Below are 23768 nucleotides of genomic sequence, written 5' to 3' on the forward strand. Positions count from 1 at the left end.
GCGTGTCAGACGTGCACCAGAGGCCTGCGCTGGCTCCGCTTCTCCCCTGGGCACCGGCTCAGGGGGTGGGTCCAGCTGGCTTCCCTAGCCCCACCCTCGCCAGGGCAGGCAGGACGTGCCAACCCCCCTGCCGTCTCCGCTTGCAACTCCGAGGAGGCCGAGGAGGGAAGGGCCAGAGTCAGCATGTACCTAACCGCCTGGCCGGAGAATTAGACCTCCTACAGCTTCTCCCTATCTTCCAGCCCGAGACCCCCCACCCCACCCCGCCCCTCACAAGTAGATCACCCAGGGATCCCTCTCCTATCTCCTCCTCATCCCCTCCCTCCCCCCAAACCCCAATCTCGGGGGATCGAGCAGAGGCAGCCGTGGGCAAAATACAATTTCATTTAACAAATTGAATTTGCTGCGCCTGCTAATCACGTCTGGTGTCGGCTCTGATCAGTCAGAGGGAGGCAGACCAAGCCCCATGGCCCCATGCCCCCAGGGAGGAAATACAGAATGTGCAGGGGGGGAACACAAGTCATCCTGTTACCCATCTTGTCCTCTTCCTCCTCAAATGAAAAACAAGAGACAGTTGCAGCATTTTTATTGCATTAAAAAAAGAAGCAAGTCTATTTTTGAGCCCTTTTCCCCTCTCCAAAGGGCTCATCTGCCCTCCTTCCAACTCTATAGAAAAGCAGGGAGAATCACAGAGTAAGGTGCTTTCAGTTAACGTGAGTTGGGGAAAAGAGGGAGTGGAGAGGTTAGATCACATCTCTTGTTCCAAACTTCCAAAGAATATTAGTAAACTCAACTACACAGTGGGCTGGGGAAAAGTCCCCTTTGAGGACTATGAGCTCTCTTTTCCAGAGGAAACAGAGTAAGAAGATGCTTCTTCTCCCCAAATCTGCTTAGCAGGAAGGGACAGGTATCATCCAGCCCTTGGAAGTACAGAGGCAGAACAGTCCCTTAGCGCTCCTCAAAGCCAGGCATGGGAAAGGCTCGGGCAAAATCTTCCACTCGCTGTCTGAGATTGGCCAGGCGCTGTCTTGTTTCAGGATCATTCAGGAGAAAGGATTTGAAATCTTGGAGCTTCCCTGGAGGATGGGAGGAAAGGGATGTGAGAGAGCAGATGGGTTACAACTGGTCCCCTTCTCCCAAACATCCTTGACCAGTAGATTGTTGAGTAACAAAAGGGTAAGAGAAATCATCTCAAGGATGGGTAGTGGGCCACATCACACACCTGTCTTGTTCTTCACATCTAGCCCAATGTGAACGCCTTCATCGATAAAGTTCACCACTTGCCGGAAGTCAGATTCTCGAAAGTGTCGAGATGTTAAGGCTGGGGCTCCTGGATAGCAGGAAAGGCGATTATTAGAATGCACACTAGGTCTTGCTCCTAATCACACTCATCCCCCTTGATTGCATGGGTGAGGGAAGAGCCTCTTTTCATTCACTTAATCAGTGCCGACTGTGCTAGGTGACTGGGCAGAAGGTCATCTCCTGAGGTCTCTTTCCAGGCACAAGTCTTTTCTGGGTCACCCACTGTTGTTCCCTCTCCCCACATACCAAGTCTGAGTCCCCCTGGGGTGATGGCGCTCCGGTCCCCTGGACAGGTGTTCTTGTTGGCAGTGATAGACACGAGCTCCAGAACTCGCTCAGCCCTAGCTCCATCCAGCCCTTTGGGCCGAAGGTCAACAAGAACTAAGTGATTATCAGTGCCACCTGAAAGAGGAAAACAGGTCTAAGATGGGGGTGCAATGAATATCCTCCTAGGATCTCCAACAACCTTTTTCAATGAGATATCCTCAACCTCCTAAGAGTGGCTCCCAGGTTCCCTCACCAGACACCAAGGAGTAGCCCCTCCGGAGAAGCTCCTCAGCCATGGCCTGGGCATTCCGAAGGATCTGCTGGGAATACTCCCTGAACATTGGGGTATTGACCTAGAAAGGGCAAAGAGGAGATCAGTATTAGTACCCCAGACACACCCACATTCACACTTCCCTCATCACTTCTGAGAACTGAAGGGTCTAGGATCAGATCAAGACTCAGGAAAAAACCTCCAGTCTAGGGATTCCTCATTTGAGAGTCCGAGAAATTTTTAAAAAACACTTTTGGACTGTGTTTCAAGATAATTGGCATCTTTTGTAGTCTTCCGTATTTTACTTTATGCATTTAAAAGATTACAGGAAGGAACCCACTGGCTTAACCAGTCTGCCAAAAGGGTCTGGGTCACAAAAAGGGTTAAAAATATCTGATGGAGAACAACATCCCCAATTTTATAGGGGAGGAAAATAAAGCTTGGAGGCATAGTGCCACCACAATCTCTTGTATGATGCTGATCCCCTCCCCTCCAATAGCAAGAGCTCCCTCCTACCTCTCCTTCAATGAAAAGTTAAGTACTGTTAATTTTCTCTAATTCTGAAGGCTTTATATCCTGCTCCTTCCCACCCCACCTCCAATAGATGTACCTCTTTATTTCTCCCTTCGTGGCCACTCTAGCAGTAATTAGACATGAAAAATATATGACTCCAGCATAACATCACTTTTTCTTACTGCTGAACTATAAATCTATTCCTACCAGCATCCAAGCTGCCATTCCAAAAAGGGACAATGGGTTGACATCAATTAAGGCCAACCCCCACCTACCTGCTTGAGGGCCACAGCTACCGCTGCGATGGCATGGTTATGGGGCCCACCTTGCAAGGAGGGGAACACAGCAAAATTGATTCGTTCCTCAAATGTGTAGGGGATCTCTCGCCCAGTTTTTGGGTCCACAGATTGTACTCCTTTACGAAAGAAAATGAGTCCTGACCTAAGAAGAGAGAGGAAAAAATGAGGTCAGGGGACTGGCCTGTGTGGAATTGGGGATTATGAGTGAGGTGAAAGGGTTGACTGGGGTGGATAGCTGGCCATTTAATGGAGAGGACAAAATGAGAAGAAGCTGGCTCTTGTTGAACTTAGATGGCTTCAGGTTATCTGTGATCAGGGTTTTAGGAAAAGGGCATTATTCTGGGATTCTAAACTCTGGATAAAGAAATATCTGAGCAGATCCTTTTCCTTTCCCAATTTCCAAGTGGATCCTCAACTGTTTCCTCATCCTTTTAAAAAAAAATTCCATTAGCTAGTTCATCATTGGGTTTTGAGGGAATCTAGTGCCTGATTCCTACTCCCAGAGGGGTATATATTTGTGTATGTGTGTGTCTAGCTGTCTGGGAACGGAAATGTAGAGAAGGGAAGAAAATTGGTCTTTGAAGAGCTCAGCATGGTGGAATGTCCAGTGGCAAGCTCTGACCTGGCCCCACGCAAGGTCTTGTGGGTGGTAGTTGTGACGATATCTGCATGGTCAAAAGGTGAAGGAATAACCTTGGCAGCCACAAGGCCACTGATGTGTGCCATGTCAGCCAGCAGATGAGCATTGACCTCATTGCACACCTAGACAAAAAAAAAAACAGGAACTTAGCTTGGTGGGGAAGGGGAGAATTGTCTGATCCCATTTAAGATAGCTTTACACCCCACTTAAAATATCTCCGCAAACCCACCACAAGCTGCGCTATCACTCACCTTCCTCATCCGAGCGTAATCAATGAGACGAGAGTAGGCACTGGTGCCTGCAATGATAAGCCGTGGACGGAACAGTCTGGCAGTGATGGCCAGTTGGTCATAGTCAATGAGACCAGTTGAAGGCTAAACATGGATAAATGGATAATTGAGACTGGGAATGGGGAAGAGAATAGCAAATCTCTACTCCTCTCAACTCACAGGGCCTTTGGAGGTAAAACCTCTTCTGCTTCCCACCCTGCCTCCAACATCCCATGCTTTCTTCACTCTGGTTCACTTACATTCAGTTTATATGGCATAGATTCAAAAAAGATCGATGTAGCTGAGATCCGTTTGACATTGGACATGTAACCATGAGTAAGACTGGGGAAGAGAAAAAAGATAAGCCAAGGAGATCTCAGAGCTGGAGGCGGGGGGAGCACCAAACTCAGATTCCCCATCTCCATAGGACCAGATTTCTTTCATTGGGGGGGGGGGGGCAAGGCAGTACCCAAGGTCACACAGCTAGGTCATTATGCCTCTGAGACCAGATGTGAACTCAGGTTCTCCTGACTCTGCTGCACCCACCTAGTTGCCCCTTCTTTCATTACTTGTGTCCCCAAATCCCTTCCTCAACTCAGGCCCCCATTCCTTCTCCCCATCCCAAGGAAAGACCACTTAAGCAAAACATCCTTGGAGTTTTTTAGATCTAATTTCCTCAGCTTGTCCTAGCTGATTCCTCCCTCCTCACCCTCTTCCACAGCTCCCCTCAAACTCACTGGCCTCCATCAGGCAGATCCAGTCCCATGATCCTGTCGTGGGGCTGTAGGAGAGCAGTATAGGCAGCCAGATTGGCTGGAGATCCTGAATATGGCTGAACATTGACTCCCCATTTGTTAGGGTCAAGGTCAAAGGCTTCTAAGGCACGACGTTGGCATAATAGCTCAATCTCATCAACAACCTCTGCTCCACCATAGTATCTGTCATTGAGGAGGGGGAAGAAAAAGTTTTACTATTGTGCTTTGGTCTATTGCTAAAGGGGTATTATATTCCCTTCAATCTACTTGCCTTTTAAAGGCAAGCCAAAAAAGCTAACTCAGTTGAGAATGTAAGGAGCATTTTGCTCTTGAAGGTTAGGGTTCACTCCACCCCCCCCCCCAGCTCCAGTCTCCTACTGGCCCTAGCACCTTCATCTCACCTCTTGCCAGGGTAGCCCTCTGAATACTTGTTGTTTAGACAGGATCCCAAAGCCTCCAGAGCTGCTCGGCTACAGAAATTCTGAGATGAGGGTGATGACACATGAGAAGGAGTTAAAAGGGAGTACCCCACGTCATCTGAGTTCCTTAAAATTATGATGCCAGACCAGTGGTCCTACCACTGGAGCCAGTGTTATACTAAGGAGAAAAATAATTAGCCCTTCCACATCTCAATTTTTCAAATCACAGGTCAGTATAAGAAATTAAATGGGAATTTTTTTTGGGGGGGGGGGTGTTGTGGAAGTCAAAGATAACACTAAAAGTTTGGAAACTCAGAAGTGCATAAAGTGTATGTATAATATTGTATAATATCAACATATTTTACCTTTTAATATTGTAATAAATTCACTTCTCTGGAATGAAGGGAAGATCAAAACTTTTTTATGTAGGTTTTCCAGATGGCAGAGGTGTTGCCTACCCCAACCCCAAATGTGAAAGTAATTTCTATGAGAATTCAGAAGTAACCCCACCCAGCATCCTTCCTGCCTCTGGGTGGCTTCCTACCTCGGAGGCAATGAGCTCCAGGCCCCGACACTGCCTATCCTTCTCCCTCTGTAGGAGTTGCCACATCTCAGGGTCACAGTCAGATAAGCTTTCCTGGCCAGTCCAGCCTCCGGAGGCCACTCCAGACTGGGCTTTGGCTGCCTCTCCATGCTGGGCCCGCAAAGCCACCTGAAACAGTTGACTGCATCTCTGGAGGGGCTGCCAGGGAAAAGAGAAATCACGTTCCTAGACCCACAGACTCTAGAAATCCCAGGTTGGGTCACCACTGCTCTGCCCACCCCCACCCCCCAGTCTGGCTCAGCTCGGTCTGGTCATTAGTGAGGACAGCTTGAGAGGCCAAAGTTCAGCAGAAAGTCCAAGGGGGTGGCTCTGATGGGATCTACTCCAATCACCCAGCAAGGGGGAGGGGAGGGCAGAGTTGGGAGCAAGTTCCCATCCCGAAGTCCTCTGGAGTCAGCCTGGCCCCCACATCAGGGGGAAGGGGGGTGTCCCCAGCCTGCAGCCACAGAGGGGGGGCTGTGGGGAAGGGTCCCAGCCGGTCTCCAGCGCTGCTGCCTGAAGACCTGGAGATGCCCACGAGGCCACCAGAGTGGGCACCAGGGCCCGCCCCGTCTCTCTGATGCAACCAGCAGGGCCCAGTTGCATCATGCTCTTCTAATTCTGCTTGGGGCAGGGGGATGGAGGGGGTGAGGACCCGAGTCCCGGGGGGCTAAGACAAAGGGGGGGGTCATACAATGGGTTGGTCACGAGGAATGACCCCTCCCCCTTCTTTCTCTCCAAGACCCCCACAACTAGGCAGCGAGTGGGGGGGGCGCAGGAGGACCCCGTATCCCTCCCCCACCTCCGAGTCCAGTGCCGGTCTGGAAAGTCGGGGGACATCGGGGTGCCCCCCTCCCCTCCCCCTCCCCCGGGGGGCCACGTGCTACAAAGTGCTGGGCCGGAGCCCCGGGCCCGGGCCGAGCGCGCCCCTTGCCAGCCTGCCAGCCTGCCAGCCCCCCGGCCTTACCCGGACAGCACGCAGCAGCGGGAGCGGCGGCATCGCGGGGCCGAGCGCACCTGGGCCCCCGGCGGCTCGCAAGGGCAGCGGGGCGAGCGCGCATGCGTCCCGAGGAAAAGCGAAAACCCGGGCTCGCGGGCACATGCGCAGAAGGCTTCCGCGCGGCCTTCTGGGACTTGGAGTCTCGGAGACGTCTTCCGTTCCTGTGGGCGGACTCGGAGGGGGCGGTGGCGGGAAAGAGCGCGGCTTGGGTGAATTTCCTCTCGAGGGACAGTGACTTCCTTTCGAGATTTATATCTCACGGTCCAAAACCGTTCCTCCCTTAGATTGGGAACTTCTGGAGGGGAGGAGCTGGTCTTGCCTTTGTGGTAAACTTTTTTTTTTTTAGATTTTTCAATGGGGCTAAGTGGCTTGGCCAAGGCCGCGCAGCTGGTTAATCATTAAGTGTCTGAGGCCGGATTTGAACCCAGGTACTCCTGACTCCAAGGCCGGTGCTCTATCCACTGCCACCGAGCCGCCCCTCTCACTCACTTTTAACCTTTTTCAATCTGGCTTTCAACCTCATTGCTCCTGAAATAATGTTTGTCCTTCATTTTCTAAGAAGACGGGGAGATCGGAGAGATGATGTCATGACACTTGACTTTGAACTGGATTTGGGCGAGTGGGCTAAGTCACCAGCCTCGCTTTCTCCTTCCGAGCCCTCTGGGTCGGCTGACTAGATATGCATCGGGACGACTGGAGATGACCTTGGATTTGAGGCAATCAGGATTAAGTGACTTGCCCAAGGTCATCTGGCTGTAACTGCCCTCACCAAGAATGTGCCCTTGATTGTCCAATATGAAGGTCTTTTCTCAGTTCATATTCTTCTTCTTCTTCTTTTTTTTTTTAAAGTTTTTTCTAGGCAAATGGGGTTAAGTGGCTTGCCCAAGGCCACACAGCTAGGTAATTATTAAGTGTCTGAGACCGGATTTGAACCCAGGTCCTCCTGACTCCAAGGCCGGTGCTTTATCCACTACGCTACCTAGCCACCCCAGTTTATATTCTTCTTGACGTCTGAAATATTTGATAATTCTGACCATCCTTTCCGAGTTCTTGTAACACTGCTCTTGGTTCCCCTCCAACACGAGTGATTTCTCCTTTTTCAGATCACTATTCTGTTTCCTGTGCCCTAACTGTGTGTATCTCTTATGCTAGGCTCTTCTCTCCCACACTCTCTATGTCTCTGCCTCTCTCTTTCTCTCCCCCTCCCATGGATTTAATAATGATCCCTTTATGATGACTCCCAGATCTACACTTTCAGTATGATATGATGGATTGGGATCTCACCTTATTCATGAAATCATAGGTCTAGTGCTTAACTAATAGTACTTATAGGGGACTGCATTTGAAATCAAGACCTCAAATCCTTACCAGCTGTTTGACCCTTCAAAATCTTTAATCTCTCTTTGCCTCTTTTTCTTCATCTATAAAATGATGGAGTTGAACTGAGTGGCCTTTAAGGTCTCTTCCAGTTCTAAATCTGCCAGTCTGATCTTAATTAAGTCCTGCATCATCAGTTTCCTACTGGACATTTCAAATTGGATGTCCTTTTAATCTGACATTTTTAAAACCAAACTCTTTCCCTCCAAACCCACTACTTCTCTGAACGTTTCTTGTTACCATCTATGCAGTCACTGAGAGCTATGATCTTTGTGTCATCCTGAATATATCACTCTCATTCACCCCAGGTGATCACTCAGTTGGCAGATCCTGTTATTTCTACCTCCATAACACTCTGGCATCTTTCCCCTCCTTTCTGCTCACACAGACACCTTCCTACCAGAGGCCCTTATCTTTTCATACCTAAACTAGTATAAAAGTTTTGAATTGGGTATTCCTGACCTACTTTATCCATTCACTAAAAAATTATCAAATTTCTTAAATTCATGTCATCAAACCACATTGACTCACTAGCATCTCTAGGAGCAAATGTAAATGTGTTTGACTGGCATTTAAAGTCCTTCATAATCAGACTCTCCATTACCTTTTCAGTCTTATTACACATGCATTACTCATTGCCATAAGCACTATAGTCTATGAATACTAGAGCTCTTAAATGATGATCCATCTGCCATCTCTGTTCCTTTGTAATGGGTATTCTCTCTCCTCACATCTGTTGCTCAGGTTCCCTATTTTCCTTCAAGTTGCAACTCAAATACTACCTTCTCTATGAAACTTTTCTTTATGTGTCAGCTGTCAGTGTTTTTCCCTCCCAACTTTCATATATATATATATATATATATATATATATATATATATATATATATATATATATACCTTGTATATATCTATTTATGGGCATTCTAAAACTCTCAGCTAGACTCTAAGTTTCTAGACAACAAGGACCGGTTTTGACTTTGTCTCTCCTGGCCTAACATAGGACCTGGCTTATAGTAAGTGCTTAATAAATGATTTCTGATTCTTTCTTTTTGTTACACTGTGCTCTCTCCATTTCTCTCTAGATCTTAGCTTCCTCATCCATGAAATAATGATGATCTCTTAGGGTTCCTTTCAGCTGTGATCTATAGAGCAGTCTAATAACAGGATAAGCTGTTCATGAAGTAATGAACTCTCCATCACTGGAGGTGATCAGCAAAGACTGAACCGCTTTTTAGGGATGTTGTAGAAGGATGCTGATGCTTCTGGTACCCAAGTAGACTAAATGACCTTGGAGGTCCCTTTCACTCCAGAATTCTGTGATTTTTCCAGCTCTGAAGTTCTATGACCATCAAAGGTCCTGTGACCATCAAAGAAAGCCTGGAAATGGGAAAAAATAATAAAAGGACAATGATAGGGCATGTAAGAAGAGAGTGGATAGAACAATCTCCTGCTTTGATGGTGATGTTTTTTGGGAGGAGGCACTGGGGTTTAGAAGCCTCAGATACTGCTCCTCTTTCCCTGCAGGTGAAAGTAATTCTTTCCTTTTCAAATTTCTCATAGCTCTGTCTGGTTCTCCTTTCCTCCTCCTATACTTTATGACTTGCATAATACTTATTTGTATGTACCTGGCATCTCTTCCTGTTAGACTGTAAGTTTCTCAAGGGCAGGGACTATTATTTTTCACCTTTGTATGCCCCCCCCCATTTAGCACCCAACAGGCACTGCATATAGCTTTCATATAACACTTATTTAGGATCAGTTGGAGCAGTCATTTCCCTCAGCCTTCTCCACATTCCTCAGTTGCTTCAAATTGCCTCCTAGAAGGTAAAAATGTATGGTCAGACCTTGAGTATATGAAGTGAGCCCTGACTTTTGGGAACCGATTCACAAAAACAACCAATATTAAGATCTCCAGGAAAAGACGTTTATGTGGTAACAGTCCCTAGCATTATCCCCAGATTTACTCTTTCTGTATCTTTGTTTCCTCTCTCTGTCTCTGACTTTCCTGCCTATTTCTTTCATCTCTCTGTCTTTCCTGCCTGTCTCTCCTCCCTCTGTCTCTGTCCTCTCTCTGCCTCTTTCTCTTCTGCCTGTCTCTGTCCCCTCTCTATCTTTATCTGCCTCCCCCCTCAATGCAATCTAAATATCCTTCACTTCCTGGTCCCTCACCTCTATGGCCATGGAGAAACACATCTCTTTACCCTCCTCCCTTTCTCTCCCCACCCTTCTATACACCAGACTTGACCTTCAAAGCCCTCCAGCTAGAGAACTCAGTTTCTATATATTGCTTCTTTTATACTGTCTCCTCAGAGCTCGTCTACATTAAGTCCTTCCCTCACCAAGATCAGAATCCTATTTTCAATCTCATCCACTCTATATCCCTTTAATGATGGCTTCAGTCCAGTTATCCTTCCTCATCCTCACCCCAGCTCCACCTATCCATAGGTGTTAAAGGACTGAAGAGGAGGGGACTCTGTGTCTCAGCTTGTCTGCCTCCTCTGACAGGAGTTCCCCAGGGTAGAGGGGGCTTTGGGCATTGGGAGAGCTGTTAATGAAGCTACCGCCAATTAACGCCTGGGCAGGGGTTAGAGGCAGATAAAATTAGCTACAGCTACAGAAGGAGGGAGAAGTCTGGGGTTGGGGGCTGGCAGTTGGGAGTGGTGGCCTGGAGACTCATAGTGGGGGATGGAGGTGGTGCATAGTCAGTATGTACAAAAGGACATCCCTGTGTCTACCCACCTTCAGCTTGGGGGTCTATGCCCCTTCCCCATCTCCTCCACAGCCCTTTCTTCCCAAGGTTTCTTCCTTCCTTTCTCCCACCCCTGCCGGTCTGCAAACTCAGCGCCCATGAAATTAAGGAAGTAAAAGTAAGATCGATGGCTCCAGATGTCACTAAAGCTGTTAGCCCCTCCCTTCCCATTCTGCTGCCCCGGTTTGTAAGTCTAGCTTGGTTGGGACAGAACCTATTGGCTTGTTACCTCACCTTTCTTATTGCCAGCCTTCTCGTTCCCAGTCCCTTTCTTCCTCCTGTTCAGGAGCTACCCCTGTCTGGGATCGCTAATGTCTAAGTCCCTTCTCAGGTCTAACCTCTTTTCCCCCCTCTCTATTCAGCATTTCCCCTCTGCAATGCGCCCTCTAGGGAACTGTGTTTCTCACTCTTAGATCCTTCAGTATTTGTCAGGCAACAGCTTAGCCCTGAACCTTCTCTTTTTTTTTTTCAGGGCTAGGTGTTCTTCCTCTCTCAAAGCTGATTTCAGTAGCCTCTTCTTTTCTGTTATCACTCTCATCCCCACTTCACCCCCCCCTATAATGGAGAAAGAGGTGGTCAAGATGATCCTCATGGCATCATCTTTCTCCCCAACATCAGCCACCTCTGTAAAGGGTTCACACAGACTCATATTCGATTTGACTTTATTTTCTTCCCTTTTCATCTGATTTTTGGGGTGGGGCATAGAAAAATAAGCAGCAGGAGGAAGAGGCAGGGTAGGGCTGGATAGTAGTGCCCATTGAAGAAGGTCAGCAGGAGGCAGAGTAGAACCAGGAACCTAGCAGCTCCCCATCCTTCCAGTTCTAATTTTTCTCCTGCCCCAGTTAGGGTCTTGGGTAGTCACAGAGAGGTGAATGGATATAATAAGGGATCAGGCATAATAAAGGTGGGGGCTAGACATTACAAGGGTGGGCCAGGCATTATAGTTGGCCAGGTAATACTAGAAGAGACCTGGAGTATAAACATCTTGGGGTGGGGGGCTGGAATTTCAGGGAGCTGGGTCAGAAACCGTTGTGGGGAGGGGTTATTAACCAAAGTAGATGCTTTGGAGGTTCCAAAGCTTAGGGCAGAGGGAATAGAAATCCTCATTGCACTATCTCCCCTTTTCTTCTCCCCCCTCCCTGGGAATTGGGGTGATTAGGAAGGAGGGACTGGGGCCTTCTGGGGAAGGGGAGATGGAAGAGGACTGAGCCAAAATGAGGCCCTTGTAATGCTGGACAGCAACACTTTTCTGAGGTGAAAGGGAAAATCTTAAGAGGGTGAAGGAAAGGAGAGGTCATATATAGGAAAGGAGAGATGAGAGAGGCCAGAGAGGTCCTTCCCCTAAATGAAAACGCCTCTTCCCTCATTTTTGCCCAGGTTGCACCCAGGCCTCTGGGTCTCTCTCTGCTGTGCTGTTGCCCTCATCTGATGGAATCCTGGGGGCAGAGGAGATGTGGAAATTATAGGAGATGTTTGGATAAGGGGCTCCCTGATGCCCTCATTTGGGGGAAGGGGGAGCAAAGGGTAGTAGTTGGGGAATAGGGGGAGTTGTTATCCGAAATAGGGATGCTCGCTTTGGAAGTTGTAGTCCGGGCACACCTTCTGCACCAGTTTGTAGTCAAAGCTGAGGAAGGAGACGAAGATGCAGATGACTTTGAAGGGCTTGGCGCAGAGCCACGCGGCCTGACTCTGAGTGTGCTCTGTGAAACACACCTGGGATGGGTCGTACAGACAAGGGCGGTGCTTCCGAGCTCGATTTGTCTTCTCATACTCCACGTGGCAGTTGAAGGCCCGTGACTCCTTAGCCCCGGGGACCCCTAGGGCTCCTCCAAGGGGACCTGCCAGCGCGCCCCCTAGGGCACCTCCCAGAGTCCCCCCCGACGGCATCCCTAGTGATCCCCCCGAAGGTACCCCCAGGGGGGACCCTAGCCCAGGTAGAGCGGCTCCCTCCAAGGCCAGAGTGGATTGCAGAGGGTGAGGCGCCGGCCCAGTAAGCAGAACCCCCCCAAACTCTACAAGCTTTGATGGAGGCACTATACTGACGCTCAGGTTGCCCAGGCTGGAGGAATTGTGTCGGAAGTAAACGCTAAAAGTGCCGTTGACGTGGTCCACGATCTTGCCAGTTACCAGCAGAGAGAACTTGAGGGTGTGCACCCGGAAATAGAAGTCCCCCCAACCGAAGATCTTCTTGGCCCTGGCTGCTTTGATCGAGGGCTTCCTCTTGGTGCGCTGCGCCGGGGGTGCCGAGCCCGCCCCGGCCCCGGCCCCGGCCCCGGCCCCGGCCCCGGTGAGGTTGGTCGGCCAGGCCCAGTTCCAAGCGTCGGCTGCGCCGTAGCCTTCGGGGGAACGCGGGGCCTGGAAGAGGCGGCCTGGGGAGCCCGCTCCAGCCCCTGCAGGGCGCAGCTCCAGGTAACGCGGGGTCCGGGGCGCCGGGAGTTGTGCGCTGGAGGCCTGAGGAGTGGGAGGGGGCGGACAGAGAGAGAGAGAGAGAGAGAGAGAGAGAGAGAGAGAGAGAGAAGGGAGGGAGGAGGTGTTGGGGGGTAGCCAGGACCCCCGGCCCCGCTCCGTGCACCCTTCTTCCCAGGTGGGCCCTTCTCCTCCTTCCAGCCGTCGGGGAAAGGGCCAAAGTTAGCACGGCTTCCTTGTGTCTCCCTCCTGTTTCTTCGAACTCTGCGTGCGGCCTCTCAGCCCCTGATAAGCCATCCATCCCCAGCCACCCCCTCCATCCCCGGACCAATTGTCCCCTTCACCCTCCTTCCCTTTCCAGAGGAGAGAAGAGGACGCCGGGTTCTGCGTTGGTGGGGAGAAAGCTAAACAGGGCAGGGAGGACGGGGAGGCAGGGGGGAGCCAGGCAAGCCGCCGAGCGCGGTCAGCTCCATCTGTGGCCCCCGTGTCTGCTCATTAATCAGGGTGGGGGGGGCGGCAATCTATCAAAATCTGGAGGTAGTCTCAAGGGACGGGGGCGGGAAAATGCGACTCAGCAACTCCGGGCCGGGCCAGATGGGGCTGAGCCAAGGCCGACCCCGGCGGGGGGTGGGAACGGAAAAAAGAGGCCGACGCAGGGCTGGCTCTCTTCCCCAGCCCCTGGGCTGCCTCCCTGCTCCTCCAGCCGCCCGCTGTCCTTTCTTCCCCCGTCAGATGGGGGCGCTGCAGAGACGGAGGTAGCAGCTGGCTGCAGGGGCTGCCCTGGGAAAGGGGCTTGTGGCTGGGTGGTCTCGGCCTGCTCCAGATGGGGTCCAAGTCAGCTTCCCCACGGCTAGTTCCGGTGGAGTGGGCAGGGGTAGGGAGCCTCTTGCCCTCCCTTGGGCTCCCCGGGAAGCAGGGGGAAGAGGGGGACAGGAGTGTGGGGGTCCTGCCCCCGACCCCCTCCGGCAGGCCGCTACCTGCCGGCGCCCCCACCTCCCTCCGTCTCTCAGTGTCTCAGGTGGCGGCCGATCCGGTGAGACAGCGCTGGCGCGAGTACAAGATGGATCGAGAGGCGGGAGCGGCCGGGCCAGGCCCGGGCCATCAATTATCCGGGGGCGGAGGCGGAGGTGGGGGGGGCGCGGGAGAAGAGGGTGCGGGGAAGGAGGGCGAGGAGAGAGCGAGAGTCAAGAAATATGGAGATGCTGGGAGGCCGGGGGAGCCGGAGGGAGGCAGGGAGGGACCGTGCGTGTCTACCCTGGGTAGCGGGGACAGTCCAACACACCCGAGGGGCGCGAGGGCGGGCACTGGCGGGTATACAGCATCCGTGTGTCCACGGTGTAGACATTGTCCTGTGGACCCGAGGTGTCCGGGAGTGTGCGCGCACCACATGTGGCCCCACTGTGCGTCTGTTCACATTGTCTCTGCACACATCCTGCACACACCGGGTGGGGGCTTAGAATGGGGGGTGGGGAGCCACGGAGGAGCCGGGATCTCCGTCTAGCCGCCGCCGCCTCAGTCCCCGCAGCGCTGCGATCCCGGGTTATTAATGCCGCCGCCGCCTGCTCATCATACATATTTATCGCCCCCCCTCCTCCTCCCATCCCCCAGCCCTGCCCAGGTGAGGGGGGCGAGGGGCGGTGAGAGCGTAAGAGACAGAGACAGCACAGAGAGGGGAAACGAAAAAGAGGGAAAGACAAGGAGCCCCCCTTAGGCAGCGGTGGGGAGCAGAGGAGCTGCGCCTCCCGAGCTGGGGCTGGGTGCCAGGGAACGGGGGGCAATTAAGGAGGTGTGGGATTGGGAAAGCCAATAAGGGAGATGAGTCCCTGGAGTCGGGGAAGTAAGAAGTGAGTGAGCAAGGGACTGTGGAGCCCTTTGGGCTGGGAAGAGGAGCGGCAAAAAGGCGCTAGCCCCGAACTGTGCCCAGGTTTTTGCCCTGCACAGAAGAAACCCAGCGTCCCCTCACCCCCAGCCCCCTGCTGCCCACACAGTAGAGGAGAAATCCAGGCTGCAGGAGGTACAGTGATTAAAGATTCCTGCCTTGGGTCCGACTGGTTCTCTTTTCTAGGACGATCTAAGCTCTCCCTTAGCCACTTCTCGCCCTTCCCTGATTCTCCTCCCTCTGCCCATTCCCCCCTTTTAGGGTTCCAGGCACACCACTGCTACCCACACTCAATCCAAGTCCCAGTTCCTTTCTGGGGCCGGTATACGTCTCCCTGCCTCTGGCAGGGAGGAAGCCTAGCTAGGAAGGAACCCACACAGGTTTCTGCCAATTCCCCTGAGACCAGCTCAGATGAAATGAGGGAGGGACTGGGAACTGGGGGTCCTCAGACAGCTGCGGGGGGGGGTGTGTCTGAAAGTCGCTTGTCCGTCCTTCCTTCCCCACCCCGGGGTGTCTGATCCCAGACAAATTGCTGTCTCGCCTTCTCTGATCCCTGCAAATCCCGTGGCTTTGGTCCTCTTCCCCCCTCCCCATTCACTGCAGGAGTCTGGAAAAGATGAAAGGAAAGTGTGCATGTGTGTTGATGTATGTGTGTGTGTATGTGTGTGCGTGTGTGAGTGTGTGAGCCCTGACCGACCTTGGATGGGGGAGGGGTAGTGACCTGGGCGGAGGAAGGGGTATATCTTTGGGGAAAAGGAACTGAAATGGGAACAAGAGAGAATACAATGAAATACAACCTTTTTCTTCTTGGTCTTCAAGTACCTTTCTCTGTTTCTCCCTCCCCCACCCACTTTTATCTCTGATGCTCTGGGTTACAGTCTCTGTCTCTATTTCTTTCTGACTTTGTCTCTGTCTGTCCCCGATCTCCACCTCTCTCTTGTCACTGTCACCTTTTTTTTTTTTTGATTCTGTCTCTGATGCTGTCTTTCAGTGTGTCTCTGTCTCTCCCTACATTAGGTGTCATTGCCTGTCTTAGAGAGGACTAGGGGAGACCCAGATTGATCCAAGGAGATCGAACAAGGTCTGCCTCGATCCCCAAAGCTCTTGGTGATCCCTCTGGGCCTACTCAGCTTTCTGATAAGCACTAGGGCTCCCTTTGACGAGAGAAATGGGGATGGGGCAGTTTGTTCAGAAGTGTGTAAGTGGGGGAACTGGCAGGGGGGGCAAGCATTCGCCGAAGCTTCGGTTTAATTAAGCTAATTGGGCACGGTGACATTTGCAGAGGGGAGAGGCGAGCCTGGTTGACAGCACGGGGGGGGCGAGGGAGGGAGGAAGGGAGGGAGGGAGAGGGAAAGGGAAAAGGGAAGAAAAGCTTGTCTTTTACCAGAGTCTCGCAGCCTTAAACCGGAGGGGGCGGGGAGGGGAGCTCTATTAGGAGCTGAAGCGGTGCATGGAGGAGGTACTGGATAGAGGGGGAGAGCGGGGTTCTTCATTTCACCTTCTTCCGCACCCGAGTGTGAGTAGTTGAGTGTGGGGGGAAAGAAACGTTAGGAAGGGATATTGATTGGGAAGTAGAGGGATGAGGAATCTGGGCGTATTAAAGAAGCTTTGAGGGGACCCAGGCCAGTGGAGGGGGGAGCAGCATCCAATACTCCTCTCCCACTGGTCCCCTGCACTACAGAGAAGAGAACACTGAGTGGAGGGAACACTGGGAGGGGTGGCAGGGTGGGGAGAGAACTCTGATTTTGTTGTCCACCTGAGTCAAAGGCATAGATGGGTGGGTCCCGGGGTCCCTTTTCCAGCTATTGCTCAGAAACCCTTCACGGTTCTTTGTAAATGGGTACTCAGACAGCTAGTCAAGGGGCAAAGTCTGGACTGGGAGAGTAGGCTTATTGGGGGAAAGATAGGCATGAAGGCCTTTGGAGAACTCAGTGCCCCCCCAGCCGCATTGCAGAGATCCCCCCCCCTCCTGCCCCCACCTTGTCCCCAGGCGAGATCAGCTGAGAGGCGCTGGGACAGTAGCCATCCCACAGTTGGTCGCTCTGCTATCCGAGGGTAATGGTTTAGGGACCAGGGTTGGCCTCAGCCCAGCAAGGAAGAAGGAGGTTGAAGCTGGGAGCACACACACACGCACACACACACATACACACACATACACACACACACACGCACATACACGCACACACACGCACACACACCCCGTTCTCCATCCTCTAGGGTCCTGCTATAAGACAGGGCAATCGGGACAACTGGTGTCAGTATCAGAGTGTATGTGCTATTGGAGGGGGGGTCCTGAAGAAGGAATCTCATTCTAGTCAGACGGAACGGGCCAGGAGAGTTAGGTAGGCTGCCCCCAGGACTGTAGAAGGAAAGAGGGGGGGTCACAATATCTGTGTGGGTGGAGGGAAAATAGGGTCCCACGTCAGCGCCTCTACTTTTGCCGGAAGCTTCAGAGCAGAACTCTGCTGGTCTCCCTGTGGGCTCTCCCTATCTCCTGCGCCTAGCCCACCTAGCTCCCCATACGCAGGGCGACCTCTCCCCTTAGCCTCCAGAATCGAGCTGGGCTCGGAGGTGGATGGTGAAGGTGGGCACAGATCCGCTGATCCATTACCCCATCCTGTAAGCCCGGGTAGAAGGCTTTTCAGGGTCATGACTCTTGCCTTCTAGTGACCTTGGGGGAAACCTGGGGTGCGGGGAGAAGGGAGGGCACAGGCTGCAGAGCTGAAAGGTCCTCTCTCAGCGTCTATCCCCCCCTCTTTCCATTCCCCCCCACCCCCAGCCCGTCTCCCGGGCCGCAGCGCAGGGCTCACTGCTATCTGAATTTTGATTTTATTTTATATTTTATTTCCTTGCTTCCCGGAGCGGGTGCCCCCCGGGAGCGGTCCGCCCACCCCCCCCAGCCCCGCGCCTCACTTTATTATTGCAATAAATGTGTCTATAAAGGCGCCGGCTCCGGGGCGCGGGGCTGAGGAGGGGAGCGGGGGGCAGGGATGTAATTTCCCGAAGCAGGAGCCGGAGGCCGGCGAGGCGAGGTGGGGGTGGGGGAGGAAGGTGTTGAGGGAGGGAGAGGGGGAGAAAAGACTCATCAGTTTCCACAGCTCTTGATCACAGTCTCCCCCACAAGCAAGCCCTCCTAACGTGCTCCATTCCTGGCTCCCACCCTCTGATCCCCGTTATCCCGCTCTTTTCCCTCGCTTTCTTCCGTGATCCTGCTCTTCTGCCACTTATGCTTGTCTGTCCCCATTATCTCTCGCTTCATCTCTGCCCCCTCTATTCAGCTGTCCCTCATTATTGCTATTTGCTATTCAGCTCCCTCCAGACTCCCTCACCTCCTTATTTCGGTTCCCCTCCTTCCCTTCCCGGTTCTAAGACTCGATGTTCTCCCCTCACAAGCTCTGGTGGAAGGGCGACTACTGAAGCCAGCCGCTGCCCATCTCGCTTCCCTCCCCGCCGACCTGGCCCCAGCTGCGGCCCCAGATTACCCCCAAATCCCTGTGCGCTGCTCCCTTCTCGAGGCCGGGGCTACGCGTGTCTAAGTGGCCAAGTCAGAGATTAGGAGGGGACCGGGAGGGGGAGAAGAAAGCGGGAAGCCGGGCCACTGGGCTGGGGGCTGGGGGCTGGGGGGCGGCGCCCAGGGAATAGTGAGTGGGACATAGCTCATCTCCTTGAGGCCTGGACTCCTGGGTTCTGCCCAAACACACCTTCTTCCCACTTCCATCCCAGGGCTGGGGAGTCCCAGAAAGCCTCCGCTCCTTCACTCCAGAAGCTAATTAGTGATCAGTGATTAGCGATTAGTTAGTATTGATCCTGCCCCGCCCCAATTCCTTGCGGGTGGGCTTCTTCCCGAGCCTGCTTCATTTGCATGCAGAGGGAAACAGAGACGTTCAGAGACAGAGGGAGGGAGAGACACACACACAGAGATAGAAAAAGGCGCGGGGGGTGGGGATAACCCAGGCAGAGACACCAAATATATCTAGAGATAAATAGAAAGCTCCAGAGTTGGGAAAATAAACAGATTTTGAGAGAGATAGAGGGGGAGGAGAAAACCATGAGAGACAGTAACTGCAAAGATAGGTGGTTAGAGAAATGGATAGCAGAAAGAGAAAGATGGATAAGGAGAAATGGAGAGATAAGAGAGAGATAAAGGAGGGGTGTGTGATGGATGAAAAAAAGAAAGCTGGGTTAGAGACAGGAGATAAGAGGGAGAAGAGAAAGAAGAAAAGAGCAGTAAAGATAAGGAGGAAGGTTGGGGTTTAATAGGCCACGGGAGACAGATTGATAGGGTAGTTTTGTGGGTATGGAGGGGGTGAATACTCCCCAGATAGTTCATCCGTGCTTTCCAGGCATATGATCTATGCTACACCCCTTACCCCCCCCAAAACAAACAACCCAAGGGCATTTAGGCGTGGATACACACTGACACATATCTGGCAGCTACCCAGGCTCTCATAGATACCCTATACACAAGCTAGCTCAAGCCAGACCCATACTTAGACATAGACACACACACACACAAACATACAGATACACTCACAGATAAAGATGCACTCAGATCCGTGGGTACACATGGAAATAAACATACTTGGACACAGACACACACACCTCTTCAGACACATAGGCACATACATTCAGAAATCCACAGATTCATAGGGCGCAGTGCACACACAATCATTTTCACTCCCTCACTCTCCCCAAGTCTCTGCCAGATGTTTCATTTCCCTTCAGGGGGGAAGAAAATTAAACCAGCTTGGTCAGCTGGGGGAATTTGGTTAAGGGAGAAAAGAGTCGGTGGTGGAGGGGGAGGCAGAAAGGAGCGGTGGGCTGATCAGCTTCTGGGACCAGGGAATCCAGGGCTCTGGGTGGAAGTCCCAGTCACTCCCTGTTGAACCTGAGTTCCATCCAGGATGGCTTGTGTTTTTCAGAGGCACGAACCCCCTCAATCTGGCAAGCTTTGTGGTTTGGTGGGGATCCAGGCAACCCAAAAGCCATCTCTGCTTCTTTGAGCCTAGGGGGTTGGACCTGGTTAGATGAAGTCCGAGGATGGTGGTGAGGGTAGTCTCCCAATGCATCTATTTAGCTGCCCTTTTTCCTTCTGGAATCTGTGATTAGGCTTGGGTGGGGGGGGGGGAGAGAAAGAGGGGAAAACTAAGGCAGAATTAGAAATTTAACTCACCCCCTTTTCACCTTTCAGCCTCTTCCCCCCAAGGTCAAACAGTCTGAGGAGGAGTCAGAAATGTGAATGCCTGGGTTTTAGGATGCTATCAGACCTAGCCCCTGGCACAGGATTGAAAGGGAAGTCACTAGGAGAAGGGGCAAAAAGAACTGGGGGTGATACTCTCCCCTCACCCCCATGACCAACCCAGAGTGCTCCCAAACAGGTTTAACATCCAGATAGAAATTCTAGTCTCCCCCCAAGGAAGGTTCCTCCCTTTATCTTCCTTGCCTCTTCCTAACCAGAAGCCATCAACAGCTGTGTGGAGGGCTGAACCTGATAGAAGGGAAGGACCAAGTGGGGGGGAAAGAGAGGCTGGGGAGGCTGGGGTCTGCAGCTTCATTTACACTCCAACCCTAACCCTGTGGCAATGGGTCAGGTCAGAGAAGACAGAATGTTTCTCCAGTAATCAGCTAGAGACACACACATATGCATTCACACACAGGTAGATAGAGATTCATGGATAAACATTTGTGCAGACGTCCACACACATCCACACATATGTGCCAATGATTCTATACAAACACACACACTCACACACAGATGCACCCACATATTTACACTCTGCATCTTCAGGCCTTGGGGACAGACAGAAACACTTCTGTTCACAAACACACACAAATGCACTTTTAGACATTCCGTACAAGGACACCCGATCACAGTGCCCACCCCACATGTGTGCTCATACTCAGAGTCTTCATCAGGAAGGGAAGGGCACAGTTGTCAGGCTTCTGGAATTGAAAGACAGGGGACATGTTGCTCCCCCCCACCAGAAGGCTGGGAAATGGAGTGGGAATCTCTTCAGTCAACCTGTGAGGTTGTGTATCAGGGTGAAATTCTGGGTGAGCTTGTAAGCAGATGACGCTGTGTGTATTTGACATTGTGTGTATGTTGGAGTGTGTGTGTATGCACACAGATAAAGATCTACAGACATAGTAATCCAACACATAGAAAATGGGCAGGAAAGAGGAATCGGAGAATTGGACAAGGCGAGACACAGCGAAACGGAGAGAGAGAGAGGAGGACAGCGCCAGAAAGGAGACGGAGAGAGAGAGAGAGACAGGGACACAGAGAGACTGCCAGCGTCTCTGGCTCATCCTGTCTCGTCTCTCACACATTCGAGTTGTGTCTCTGACACGCTCCCTTTGCCCTTTCCTGGAGGAGCACTTGGGGCCCGACCCTCCTACCTTGCCGCCCCCCCCCCCGCCTACACAAACTTGTTCTGGAGAAAGCGCGGGTCCGGGGGGTACCGGGGTCTCGTTGTCAGCCCGACACTCACCTTTACCCCACTCCCCCAGGCTCCTGGATGCCGCGCAAAGTTAGATCCCGCCGGGATGGGGGATGGGGGTAAAGGGGGATCGGCGCGGCGCAGAGGGATCTCCCCAGCCCCGATCAGTCCTGACCCTGGACCCAGGAGTCCGAGACAACCCCCTGACGCGCAGCGCTCCCCAGGGCTCTGGAGGCCCAGACTCCTGGGTCCCCAGCCCTTTTCCCCGCCCCCTCCTCCTCGAGCCCCCGCCCCCCCTACCTTCCGCAGGAACCAGGGACTGAGGAGCAGGGCCAGCCATCCAGGGAACAGCCGCATCTTCCCGGGGCTCAGGGGTGGGGAGAGGGAGGCAGGCACCACAGGGGGATGGTCCCCAGCTGTGGGCGCCGGGGACTAGGGGAGAAAGAAGACAGGGAAGGAGAGGAGAAGAGGAGAGGAGCTGAGCGATGGACCTGGGGAACTGAGCGCAGGAGAGAGAGAAGGAAAGAGACTGGGGGGAGAACGGAGGGGGGGCGGAGAGGGCGGGGGGAGAAAGTTCAGTCTGGCACCCAGGCGGGGGGGGCGGGACTCTGGGTCCCACCAATCCCGGGCCGCGCCCTCCACACCCCACCTCCCCCTCCCCGCAGAAGGCGGGGAGGGGGGGTGACGAGAGAAGGTGACTTTCACCCCTCCTCTGTCTGGAAGCCACGCCCCAAGGCCACTCGCGAAGGACCACGCCCCCTCCCCATAGGACCACGCCCCCCTGTCTCGGGCCCTGGCCTCCAGGCTAGGTGCTGCCGACCCCTTTATACTTCCTTTCCTTGAGGGAAGGAAGGAGTGAAGTCCAGGGGCTCTGGATGCTGGAGAGTTGGGGTTCTGGAACTCTGATTTGGAGGGTGCTGTAACTGGAGGCTTGCAGAAGGACGGGGGGAGTGTGCTTGGGGGGGGGCCGGTAAGCGCAGCTGCTAGAGGGAGTTGGGTCTCATTGGCTCGGGGAAGCAGAAGACGGGCCTTCAAGGCTCGGGTAGGAGCCCTACAGGAGCTGGGGCCAGGAGCAGCGGGGTTCAAGGAGTGATGAAGGGGGCTTCGGGAGGGCAGCTACGAGATGGGCAGCGTGAAGTGAGAGGAAGTGTCTTCGGAGAGCCTGCAGCTGCGCTGGGGCCAGAGGCTAGGGTGGGGGCTGGGCCCAGGAGTCAGGACCTGGGATAGGAAGGTGGGCGAAGGCTTTTAAAGGTGTGTGCGTGTCTTGGAGGCTAGTGGAGCTGAGGCTGAGTGAGGCAGGTTGGGCTAGTGTAGACTGGAGAACGAGGCGGGGGAAGGGAGAGGTCTGGAGGAGGAGAGGCCTAGCCTTTGGGGGCAGGAATGGGGGGGGGGTCTGGCCCTGCCCGAGCCGTTTGTCAGTCCTATTGACAAACGTGACGGGGTTTCCGCCCGTGATCAATGATTCTCATCTCCTGGCCGAATGAGCCACCGGGCCCTCATCCATCCCCGTCAGAGCCACAGCCGCCGCCGCCGCCTGAGGCCCCCTCCCACCAGCCCCGGGGCCGGTCCCAGAGCTGTCCCAAGGTTTTCCCGGACTCAGGCCCTTCTCTGTATTCTGGTCCCCCCCCCCCCCCCCCCCAGTCCCAGGGTTGCAGGACCTATTGCTCCAGTTGACTTTCGGATTCCTGATTCCATTCCACGCAAATTCCTAATCCGTGGCCCCCCGACCTGCTCCAGTTATCTCCAAGTCAGTTGCTAAGCTTCCTGGGGCCGGGCCTCCTGACCGGTGCAGGAGCCCCCCCCCCCCCCAGGCCCCAGTGCTGCCCCCCCAGATCTCCTTCATTGTTGGGAAAGTCTCCCCTCAAGTCGAACTCCCTTGCTGCTAGCGCGGGCTCATCCTCTCCTCCACTTCCTTCTGCCTCTGCCCCCTCCCGCTCCCCCTCCCCCGACCAAGCCTTTCTCTTTTCTGCCCGCGGTGTCGCCAGCTGTCAGCTGTTGCTACGCATTGAGGCTGAGGTATGACCGAGACCGAGACGGCGACAGACACAGACAGACAGAGACGGACCGCCGAGATCAAGAGCCTCCCAGCGCCGCCGGTGCCCGCCTGCCTCCTCCAGGGAGGCCGCTGGGGCAGAAACGAAGGAGGACGGAGTCAGCCTGGGGAGAGGCTGGAGGCCAGAGGGCTGCACCTGTGCTAGAGGGTGCGGCCCAGGTCAGGCTGGACCCGGGCTCCGCCCTGGGCACCCTGGCTCCCGCCCCCGAGGCTTGGCAGGGACGCAGGAAGGCTCCGGCTGACCGCTAGGGGCAGTCCCTGGGGGCCGAAAGTCATTCCATCCATTCCCCTGCCTTCACACCGCCTACCTATCCGAAAAGGTGCCATCTCTGTTAGAACTGCGCCCTCCCAGGGATAACCCTGGAGACTTCCCGCCAGTCCAGAGCTCTGCCCCAGGGCCCAGGGCTATCCTCCCTTGCTCAGGCTCCAGGCTCAGTTGGTCCTCCTTTTCTCACCTTCTCTCCCTCCTCTCTCTGCCTTCTTGCTCTTTTTCTTGTCCTTCGCCTTCTCTGGCCTGCGGTAGGGAACAGAAGGGGTGACTTGGCT

At 53.5% G+C, this 23768-nt stretch overlaps 2 protein-coding genes across 2 annotated transcripts; both read right to left on the reverse strand.

Annotated features, from left to right (window-relative positions):
* Positions 1–570: 570 nt before the first annotated feature.
* Positions 571–6373, reverse strand: SHMT2 (serine hydroxymethyltransferase 2). Its single transcript, XM_074226325.1, has 12 exons — positions 6286–6373; positions 5280–5477; positions 4718–4797; positions 4299–4499; positions 3822–3903; positions 3544–3666; positions 3275–3414; positions 2629–2794; positions 1823–1922; positions 1549–1704; positions 1223–1330; positions 571–1076 (listed from the first exon to the last, which is right to left on the reverse strand). Exons 1-12 carry the CDS (start codon positions 6316–6318, stop codon positions 949–951), a joined length of 1515 nt encoding a protein of 504 aa, XP_074082426.1. The 5' UTR covers positions 6319–6373; the 3' UTR covers positions 571–948.
* A 4758-nt stretch (positions 6374–11131) lies between these two features.
* Positions 11132–21526, reverse strand: NXPH4 (neurexophilin 4). Its single transcript, XM_074226326.1, has 2 exons — positions 21470–21526; positions 11132–12895 (listed from the first exon to the last, which is right to left on the reverse strand). The coding sequence occupies exons 1-2, from the start codon at positions 21524–21526 to the stop codon at positions 11996–11998; spliced, it is 957 nt and encodes a 318-aa protein (XP_074082427.1). The 3' UTR covers positions 11132–11995.
* Positions 21527–23768: the final 2242 nt, after the last annotated feature.

Source organism: Macrotis lagotis, chromosome 2 (genome assembly GCF_037893015.1).
Source record: "Macrotis lagotis isolate mMagLag1 chromosome 2, bilby.v1.9.chrom.fasta, whole genome shotgun sequence".
NCBI lineage: Eukaryota > Metazoa > Chordata > Mammalia > Peramelemorphia > Peramelidae > Macrotis > Macrotis lagotis.

Excerpts from the sequence above, each read along its gene's own strand:
- SHMT2 (XM_074226325.1), bottom strand. The coding sequence starts at position 6,318 with ATGCCGCCGCTCCCGCTGCTGCGTGCTGTCCGG. Across the intron at positions 3,667-3,821 it reads CTATGCCATATAAACTGAAT|CCTTCAACTGGTCTCATTGA; the intron begins GTAAGTGAACCA and ends ATCCATGTTTAG. Across the intron at positions 1,331-1,548 it reads CCCAGGGGGACTCAGACTTG|GAGCCCCAGCCTTAACATCT; the intron begins GTATGTGGGGAG and ends CCTGCTATCCAG.
- NXPH4 (XM_074226326.1), bottom strand. The coding sequence starts at position 21,526 with ATGCGGCTGTTCCCTGGATGGCTGGCCCTGCTCCTCAGTCCCTGGTTC. Across the intron at positions 12,896-21,469 it reads GTCCCTGGTTCCTGCGGAAG|GCCTCCAGCGCACAACTCCC; the intron begins GTAGGGGGGGCG and ends CCCACTCCTCAG.